This window comes from Aulonocara sp. 'chitande type north' Nkhata Bay, linkage group LG23 (genome assembly GCF_057382095.1).
Source record: "Aulonocara sp. 'chitande type north' Nkhata Bay isolate Kocher_YH1m ecotype deep benthic linkage group LG23, A_spYH_male_GT1.1, whole genome shotgun sequence".
NCBI lineage: Eukaryota > Metazoa > Chordata > Actinopteri > Cichliformes > Cichlidae > Aulonocara > Aulonocara sp. 'chitande type north' Nkhata Bay.
In genome coordinates, this window is record NC_141365.1 from 20401823 (window position 1) to 20412617 (window position 10795).

General features: G+C 42.7%; 1 protein-coding gene across 1 annotated transcript; it reads left to right on the forward strand.

The window, feature by feature from the left end:
* The first annotated feature begins 4988 nt into the window (after positions 1 to 4988).
* On the forward strand, positions 4989 to 10176 carry LOC147301616 (hydroperoxide isomerase ALOXE3-like). The gene is made up of 10 exons (XM_086282438.1): positions 4989 to 5135; positions 5354 to 5558; positions 5717 to 5801; positions 5944 to 6060; positions 6145 to 6248; positions 6892 to 6988; positions 8684 to 8802; positions 8889 to 8989; positions 9680 to 9850; positions 9997 to 10176. The coding sequence occupies exons 1-10, from the start codon at positions 4989 to 4991 to the stop codon at positions 10174 to 10176; spliced, it is 1326 nt and encodes a 441-aa protein (XP_086138564.1).
* Positions 10177 to 10795: the final 619 nt, after the last annotated feature.

Genomic DNA, 10795 nt, shown 5'->3' on the forward strand with positions numbered 1-10795 from the left:
ATATACATATATATACATACATACATACATAAGTCACTTATAAATAAATATTTGGAAAAGAAACATGTGTAGTTGTAGCAGCAAACAGTGTGTTAAGTGGATGCGTTGTACAGGGAGATGGCCACAGGCAGGAATGATTTCCTGTGTCGTTCAGTGGTGCTTTTCGGTAATCTCAGTCTCTCACTGAACGAGCTCCTGTGACTGACCAGCATGTCATGGAGTGGGTGGGAGGTGTTATCCAACATTGTCTTTATCTTGGACAGCATCCGCCTCTCCGACACCACCTTGAGGGAGTCCAGCTCCATCCCCACAACATTGCTGGCCTTACGGATTAGTTTATTAAGTCTGTTGGCATCTGCGACCCTCAGCCTGCTCCCCCAGCATGCAACAGCATAGAGGATCGCACTGGCCACCACAGACTCATAGAAAATCCTCAGCATTTTCTGGCAGATGTTGAAGGACCTCAGTCGCCTCAAAAAATAGAGACGACTCTGGCCCTTCCTGTAAAGTGCTGTGGTGTTTTTAGCCCAGTCCAGTTTATTGTCAATGTGTACTCCAAGGTATTTATAGTCCTCCACAATGTCAACACTGACCCCCTGGATTGAAACAGGGGTCAAGTGTTTCCTGGTCTTCCTGAAGTCCACGATCAGTTCCTTGGTCTTTGCCACGTTGAGCTGCAGATGATTCTGCTCACACCACGTGACAAAGGAGTCGACCACAGCCCGGTACTCTGTCTCATCATCCCTGCTGATGCATCCAACCACCGCAGAGTCATCAGAAAACTTCTGAAGATGGCAGGTCTCTGTGCAGTGGCTGAAGTCTGTGGTGTAGAGGGTGAAGAGGAAGGGGGAGAGGACAGTCCCCTGTGGTGCCCCTGTGTTGCTAATCACCTTGTCAGACACACACTGTGGGAGACGTACATATTGTGGTCTTCCTGTCAGGTAATCAACAATCCAGGACACCAGAGAAGCATCCACCTGCATCGCTGCTAACTTATCACCCAGGAGGGTCGGCCTGATGGTGTTGAAAGCACTGGAAAAGTCAAAAAACATGACCCTCACAGTGCTCGCCGGCTGGTCCAGATGGGTGTAGACACGATTGAGCAGGTAGATGATGGCGTCCTCTGTTCCGAGACGAGGCTGATAAGCGAACTGAAGGGGATCCAGATGTGGTCTTACTATGGGTCGCAGCTGGTCCAGGATGAGCCTTTCCAGGGTCTTCATGATGTGGGAGGTCAGTGCCACGGGCCTGTAATCCTGGGGGCCACTGGGACGAGGCGTCTTTGGTACAGGGACGAGGCATGATGTCTTCCACATCACCGGGACCCTCTGCAGACTCAGACTCAGCATAAACAGTTTATGAAAGACTCCACACAGCTGGGGGGCACAGGTCTTGAGGACAAGGGGACTCACTCCGTCTGGTCCAGCAGACTTGCCTGAGTGAAGTCTCCTCATTTGCATCTCAACCTGGTATTGAGTGAAGGTGATGGGTGGGGGAGGGGTGTCAGGAATCTCACAGGAGGCAACATGTGAAGAGAGAGGCTGGCACAGTGGTGTGGCTCTGGATTCCAGGCTGACTGCAGGTGAGGTTGTGGGGGTAGGAGCAGACACTGTGGTGTCGAATCTATTGAAAAACAGATTCAACTCGTCGGCTCTATTCTCACCTCCCTCAGCTCCCCTGCTGTTGGTTGGCCTGAATCCAGTGATGGTCTTCATGCCCCTCCACACCTCTCTCATGCTGTTCTGCTGGAGTTTCCACTCCAGCTTCCTCCTGTAATTGTCCTTAGCCTCTCTGATCTTGTCCTTTAGTAACACCTGGACCTTCCTCACCTCCTCTTTGTTGCCCCCTCTGAAAGCCCTCTTCTTGTTGTTGAGGAGGGCTTTGATGTCCTTAGTCACCCACGGCTTGTTATTTGGGTAACAATGAACAGTCTGAGCTGGAACAATGGAGTCGGTGCAGAAAGTTATGTAGTCTGTGATACACTCAGTAAGCCCATTGATGTCCTCGGCGTGAGGCTCACAGAGTGTTTCCCAGTCGGTCACCTCGAAACAGCCCTGTAGTTCCGCTATTGCCTCCTCTGACCACCTCCTAACAGTCCTGGTGGTCACAGGTTCCCTCCTCACAATTGGCACATAGCGGGGGGTGAGGTGAATCAGGTTATGATCTGACCTACCAAGTGGGGGGAGGGAGGAGGAGCTGTATGCATCCTTGACGTTAGCATACAGTAAGTCTAAAGTTTTCTCTCCCCTGGTGGGACAGTCCACATATTGTTTGAATGTTGGTAGTGTATTGTCCAGTGATACATGGTTGAAGTCACCCGAGATCACAATAAAGGCACTCGGGTGCTGAGTCTGTAGCCGAGCTATGGCAGAGTGGATAGTGTCACATGCAGCTGTGGGGTTAGCAGAGGGGGGAACATAAACAGCCACCAAGATGACGTGAGAGAATTCCCTGGGTAAATAATACGGCCTGAGTCCAACAGCACACAGTTCAGTGTCCGGGCAACAAATCCTTTCTTTGATTGTTATGTTGGCAGGGTTACACCACCGGTTGTTAACTAAAACAGCAAGCCCACCTCCTTTACGCTTACCGCTAGCGATGCTGTCCCTGTCCGCCCGAACAGTGTGGAAGCCTTCCACGGAAGCATTCTCATCGGGAATGACCTGGTGCAGCCATGATTCGGTGAAACACATCAGGCTACACTCTCGGTATTCCCTCTGACTCCGTACCAGTGCTGAGAGCTCGTCGATTTTACTTGCCAACGATCGCACATTTCCCATCACGATAGACGGCAGACACGGTTTAAACCTCCTCCTCGCTTCGAGCCTCCGCTGTCTCACCGTCACCTTTTTTCTTCTCTTCTGTCCTTGACCTCTGCATCCCCGATGTGTTTTCCTCCAAATTTCAGCTGGTACTTCTGCGGGCACTTCTGCGGGCCTGGCCAGCGAGCCGGCCGGCATCAGGGCGATCAGCTGATCTCTGGAGTAAACAGTCCGTGCGTGTAGGAGATGTGCCGCGGTCCCGTTCCATGATAAAAGTAACAGTTCCACGGCCACCAGAAGAACAAAAACTCTCTCAATCCACATGATTGAGTAAGAGATAGAAAACGGAGGAAAATACAAGTCAGAAAAAAAAAGAATACGTAAGAAAAAAGAGCTAAACTAAGAGAAAAGCAGGAGCGACTGTAACAGGCTGCACGCTGGTTGGCGCATGCGCACAATCAGGCTGGGGTCTTTCTGTGTGGAGTTTGCATGTTCTCCCCGTGTTTGCGTGGGTTCCCTCCGGGTACTCCGGCTTCCTCCCACTGTCCAAAGACATGCACTTAGTGGGGATAGGTTAATTGGTTAATCCAAATTGCCCATAGGTGTGAATGTGCGAGTGAATGTGAGTGCGAATGGTTGTTTGTCCCTGTGTGTTGGCCCTGCGACAGACTGGCGACCTGTCCAGGGTGTACCCCGCCTCTCGCCCTATGACAGCTGGGATAGGCTCCAGCGCCCCCCGCGACCCTGAAAAGGATAAGCGGACGCGAATGGATGGATGGATGGATAGTTGAGATGAATCTAGCTAGGTTAATGCCAGTTATTGGAAATTGATAGAAATGATATGCTCACTGAAAAAAAGTAAATAAAGAAAGGAAAGTGAAACAAGTTAATTTTAATCTTTCACTTGAACATTGAATGACAGTATCCTTTTGGGTTTGAAGAGAGCCGTCTCTTCAAGAGATTAAGTACGTATCATTGTGCAGGCGTTTTGTAAAGTTTCCTTGTTTTTTGTTATGTTTCACTTGTGTGTGGTTCCCCAGGGTTTCAGCTGTTTCTTAGTTAGTTCTTCTTCATCTAAGGTTCATCTACTGTTCAATTGTCATGGTGAATCATTACCAGTGTAATACAGTGCAGTGCCTACTCCAGGAATAGTTGCTTTGTTAGTGTGTTCGTACTATCTGTGTTTTTGCAAAACAAAACAACTAAAAATCCACTCTGGATTTGCAATTTTAGGTAGATTTCTTAGATGCCAGGTATTCAGCCAGTCGTGTGCTGAGTCACTTTTCACTACCCACCAAGTCAAAGCCCTTGCCTGAAAATGTTGTGATAGCTGAAGCAAGTAGTTCATAAGAGATAACCCGCTGTCAGCCCTGAGCTAAAGTTTTTATTTTTCATAGAGAAGAGAACTTTAAATGTCAATAAAACCTGTACTTGTAAAGATAAAATAAATACAAATAAAAAAGGAGCATCATCATGTGTATCATTCTTTAAAAAATTAAGGCCTGAAGGTGTTTCCTCTGCAGAAGAGCTTCTCTTGGTCTGGAACCTTACAGCTTGTTTAGGATTCTAATGTCTTTTTTGAAACTACCTCATGTGGCTAAGTCATTCACTAGGTTTTGACAGGTTTTTTTTTTCCACAAAAAAATAAAAAGCTTATTGGGGGGGCCTAATAATTTTGTCCCCATCTGTAGTTGTTGACCTGAAAAAGAAATTTGTAGTTGCATACTCCTGCACTCTCTTACTGTATGTCTGTACCAGTATTTCCGTTGATAGAACGATTACAAAAACCTTAAAAAGCAGTCAAACAGATATCTGTAACAGAAAGTCAGTAATTTTTTTTCAGTGTGTAATTAGTTTCTAGACATAAGAAATATTCATAATCTTGTAAAATCAGGTGTAAAATGTATTGTATTGCATGTGCTGTTTTTTTTTTTTTCCAGGTCCCACTGGTTGACCATGATCTCACCAGAGATGACAGTTTCATTTCAAAGGACACTCCCACAAAATTGTGCATAAATAGAGACATCAGTACTGCTACATGAGCAGAGCAGTTCATCAAAGGAACTTCTTGGTGACATTAGAAGAGGTAAGATAACTTTTGAAAGGATTTCAGTCAGTGTCAGGTTTGGGATTAATTCATTGTCAAAAAAAAGAAGAAAGTCATAAAAAATATATTATTAGAATTCTTTAACCATCAGGATTTTTGTTTTACTTTCAGGGGTGAAAATGGTTGATTATGAAGTTATTGTGCTCACTGGCAGTCTGGGCTTTGCCACCACTTTTGACAATATCTACATTAAGCTGGTTGGCCTTAATGGATCGAGCAAACGCAAATGCCTGTGGAGCTCCATGCCATCTTTCTACAGTGGTGCAGTAAGTCAGAAATACCCATCTCCATGTTTAAATGTGTGTCATGCTTGCTGATCTTTGGCTAAATTAGATTAAATACTGATTTATTACATCAAATACATCAATTTTTTCCCACCATTAAAGTAAATGTTTTATAACGTTACAGCCTAGCTCCCGATTATAATATGTATGTAATCTTGATCACTTGTAAATGTTCCAAAGCTGGTGTGTCATTACTCTAGGTGTCACGTTTTACTGTGACCTGCCCAGTCTCCCTTGGAGAGCTTTTGCTGATCGAGGTAGACAAAGAACATCGGTTACTCCTCCCAGACATGTCTTGGTATGCAGCCAAGGTAGAAGTGACTTCCCCTGAAGGAGACACCTACCACTTTCCTATCTACCAATGGATCACCAACAGCGATGTTCACCGCTTCAAAGAGGGAGAAGGTTTGTGGAAACATGCTTGCCTGACATCATGCATGTAATTTACTGATAACATGAAAGATAAAAACAGAAAGATAAAGTATAAAGAATAATGACAAAATTCAAACCATACTATATTTAAAGGTAATTGCTGTAAAACAGTACACATTTCTATGTTTAAGCTCTCAGAGCCTCTCAAGAAAAAAACAGTCTTCTAGCCAAGTACAGTCGGCAGGAAGAGCTGGAGAAGCAACAGCAAGTCTATTGGTAAGAGTGCTGAGCTGTTATTTTAACATCTAATAACTAAAGCTAATAACATTATCCACCTCTGTGTTTATTCTCAGACACAGGCATTGTTTGTGAATGGGGACCACCCGCATCCTTTATGTCTTAAAACTTTTTTTTTCAGCTGGGAAAAAGAGGGAATTGCACACTGCATGAAGGCAGACAATGCCCAGTCACTGCCCTATGATATCCGCTTCTCTTTAACTAAGACTGCAGAAATGACCTACATTTCAGCCAAAGGGTGAATGCCTTAACTATCTATCTATAGATACAATGTAATTATTAAATTCATCTTAACACAAACTGTTGTATCTTTACTTTATAGACTGGGGCAAATGGGACTAATGCAAATATTGGAGTGGAAAAAGGAATTTACTCGTATGGAAGATATTAGTCTCCTGTTGCGTATCCATCAGACTAAAACATCAGGTAATGAAATGATCATTAAACTACAGGGAGTGCAGAATTATTAGGCAACTTCCTTTCCTTTGGCAAAATGGGTCAAAAGAAGGACTTGACAGGCTGGATTGTGGCTGGATTGGTAAAGGGCAGAGAGCTCCAGTCCGACTCAGACGCCAGCAAGGTGGAGGTGGAGTACTGGTTTGGGCTGGTATCATCAAAGATGAGCTTGTGGGGCCTTTTCGGGTTGAGGATGGAGTCAAGCTCAACTCCCAGTCCTACTGCCAGTTTCTGGAAGACCCCTTCTTCAAGCAGTGGTACAGGAAGAAGTCTGCATCCTTCAAGAAAAACATGATTTTCATGCAGGACAATGCTCCATCACACGCGTCCAAGTACTCCACAGCGTGGCTGGTGTGAGATTATTCTGTTATCATATGTTATCTTATATCTGTAGTTAAAGTAGTTGAATTATGTTAACTGCTGTAGGTCATATAATTTCCTTTAGTTTAGATGGTGTGCTGTGTATGTAGTTTAGTTCTCATTATACTTTTGGGTTAAAAGAACATATTCATTTTGTAGTTCAATAGATAAAGTGTGCATCACTTTGTATCCTTGATCTGCTGTGAATGTCTCACACTGTTCTTGACATGTTTTACTGCTGAATCATGAAAAGAAAGGTTGTATGCAGGAGACTCTGTGTCTAGGACAGGGGAGACAGACCACATTCCATGCCCCCACCTTTACAGAGAGCAGAAAGACAGGGAGTCGAGGTCATAACTTAGGCGCCGTAGCAGAGAAAGAATGTGAATGTTTAGGTTTTTACGACTAGGTGGGGGCCACTAAAGGCTATAAGAGCTTGAGTAACCCTCCACCATTTTGAGACATGCGGTAACCCTCTGCAAGCATCTCTCCCGTCCGGACGTTCTAATGCTCTTAAGTGTTGAATTGTATGGAAATAAATGATTGTTGATTGAGCATTTATACACTGAGTATTGTCCTTCCTTCAGCCCAAAGATTAAAAGAATTGGGAGATTTCAACACTGGCAAGAAAGGGTATAAAAGAAGAAAAACTAATGACATGGCCACCTTGTTCACCTGATCTGAACCCCATTGAGAACCTGTGGTCCATCATCAAATGTGAGATTTACAAGGAGGGACAACAGTACACCTCTCTGAACAGTATCTGGGAGGCTGTGGTTGCTGCTGCACGCAATGTTGATGGTGAACAGATCAAAACACTGACAGAATCCATGGATGGCAGGCTTTTGAGTGTCCTTGCAAAGAAAGGTGGCTATATTGGTCGCTGATTTGTTTTTGTTTTGTTTTTGAATGTCAGAAATGTATATTTGTGAATGTGGAGATGTTATATTGGTTTCACTGGTAAAAATAAATTATTGAAATGGGTATATATTTGTTTTTTGTTAAGTTGCCTAATAATTATGCACAGTAATAGTCACCTGCACACACAGATATCCCCCTAAAATAGCTAAAACTAAAAACAAACTAAAAACTACTTCCAAAAACATTCAGCTTTGATATTAATGAGTTTTTTGGGTTCATTGAGAACATGGTTGTTGTTCAATAATAAAATTATTCCTCAAAAATACAACTTGCCTAATAATTCTGCACTCCCTGTATATTTTATGTGTTGTCGGACAAAGTTGTGATATAACCTGTGGATGATGTCCCAAAGCTTGAGTCCATCATCTCTGTAGTAGAAGCTTGGTACATCTTTCAATCCACACTCTTCAATATCATCTGGGATACAGAGGGAGGTGTAGGTCACGGTGGCCAGTGATTTCTTCAGGATTTCGGCGGCACGCTTTCCACCAGAAGCTGTAAACTAGTGAATAGTCAAGGCACAATTAGAGGATACTACATGATACTTAAAAAGAAGATATATTGGACTATTTATACCTTAGCAAAAGATCCATTCTCAGAGATCAGAAGGTCCCGAGCTAAGTAATTGATCTGAAGAGTGTAGCGAGTGCAAGGTCTGAGAAGCTGACGGAAAGAGGAAAATTCATTAAGAAAAAATCTTGTTCCTTTCTTTTCGGATGATTTATACTGTATAAAAAGGAAAATAACTCCTTCCCAGTTTGTTCTCCACACACAGGAAAGGCCTTGCACTTTGTGCTTGGTTTGTACTTTGTAATTATATGCAGTTATTCATGCAACCATGTTTGCTATTCATCCATTCACAAAGGCTTACCAAAACAAAATAGTTCCTCAGGCCTTCCCAGTAAATAGTTTCCCTTTACATACCAATCTCTCTCTCAATGTCAGTGGTGGGAAATAAACTTGATAAGAGGAGTAAAAACTCTAATTACAGAGTGGAAATGATTTTCACACATTTTATATACTTGATAATCATCTGTTATTATAGTTCTTTTTTTAATTAATGTGCATAGAAAGCTACAGGGAAACCAAAAACAATGTTTGAATGTGTCCCCATTTGTCCAAAGGTTTGTGGAGCCAGTACTCACCCACTACGAGATTGATGCTGATGTCCAGGAAGACCATGAACTGCAGAACTGGATCAAAGAAATTTTTGAACATGGATTCCTTTCAAATAACAATTCAGGTGATGATAATGTGAATGTTGAATATTATCATGAAATAGTTTTAATTGAATTTATGTGTTGACAGTTTATTCTTTTGTATTTATAGGAATTCCACAGAAATTCACCACTAAGAATGAGATGGTCAAGTTTGTCACCATGGTGATCTTCACTTGCTCCGCCCAGCACTCAGCTGTCAACTCTGGACAGGTGAAGCCTTTTAATTTACCTCAGTTAAAAGTGATTGTGTATTGTTCAGAGAGTGTGGTTGACCTTGTTTTTCGGTGAAAACACAACATCCAGCGCAGAATCAGCTTTCTGGAATTTCCTTATCTGGATGATTGAGCATATATCAAGCAGTGAATGGTATTTGACTTTTCCCCAGTCCCCAGTCTGCCCTCTGTCTGGCCAAAAGCTCAGCCAGTGATTCATCAAAGACAAAAGTGACGTGTGAATGTTTTTGCTACAAATTTGTCTGACTGGGATTGAAATTTAAATCGACATTTTACACCTTCATTTTCTTTGTCCTGGTGCCTATAATAGTTCAGCCATCAGGCTAGTTGACATCATGTAATGTTAGCTACCCCAAATTCACTAACTGTTCAAGCATTGGTGATATTCAGCTTTGCATCTTCATTTAACAGTCTAGCACTGCTGCACATTTTTGCAGGGTTTTTTTTCTCAAGATAGGAACTTGCCAGCTGATTTTCTGCTACCTATTTAAACCTCATAAATCAATTATAAATACTGGATTTTAAAGAACTTAACACATGGGAGAGCAGCCACATTTTATTGTATTGTTTTTTTAATGTGATGGTTTTTAATGTCACATTCTGGTGTTTCAAAGCTATACTTCACGCCTATTAATAGATATATTTATCCATTACTTTCTCAATGCAGTATGACTTTGGTGGCTGGATGCCCAATAGTCCTACCTCCTTGCAGCTTCCCCCACCAACAACAAAGGAGACAGCAACTGAGAAAACAATGTTGAACACATTTCCCAGTGTTAACACCACAGTGCATGCCATGGCCACCTTATGGCTACTCAGCAAGGAGTCATCTGACCGTGTAAGTGCTCTGCAAAGGCTTTATAAAAGACAAAGATCATCATGCATGTGTGTATTTTATGTAATGCACAATAAGAGCAAAGAAAAAAAATGCCCATAGTTGAACAAAAAGTAATTGGTTAGTTGATCTAATGTCAATCTTACCAGGTCCTACTTGGCCACTTCCCTGAGGAGCATTTCACTGATAAATTTCCTCGCAAAAAGATAATGGAATTTCAAGAAGAGCTCCAAAGGCTGAGTGCAGAGATCAAAACCAGAAACAAGGATTTGGACCTTCCATACACATACCTGGATCCAAAAGTGATTGAAAACAGTGTGTCCATTTGAATATTAGAAAGTGTGTTCTCCTTCATTTTCATATCAACAAACAGGAGGAGAGGGAGAGCGGTGATTCTTCTGGTTTGGCTTTTGTTTCACATCATAATCTAAAAACAGCTTTTAAGCTTATGAACAGGAAAACTATGTCAAGATTCGAGTTTTTGAGGAGGAGACAAACGACTGCATGGTCTCAGTAGATGTCAGAATAGTGATTTTTATTATACATATGTACATATGGGGAAGATGAGCATCACAAGCCTTTACGAGCTGATCTCCCCCGAACAGTCTCTTCACAAGGTTTTTATTGCAATGTTGACGTCAAGTCACATGATAAGTATCAGTCAGTTCTCACTCCTATGTCCTTCTATGGCTAAGAACAACAACATCTTCCAGATGTTTCCACTCCGGTTTTCTGGGAACTTAACCAATAGTGTGTTCATGAGTGTGTATTTTGTGAGTGTATGTCCAACAGGGATCATGTCCTGAGACGACCTCCCTTTCCTTAATAAGTGTGTATGTGAACGTGCGTGTTTTACATAACTCTGTATGTGCATGTTTGTGTAAGCCTGCCAGTGACTGCAGGAGGCCCAACTGGACCCTCTAGCTCGAGAGGTGCTTTCGCCACATG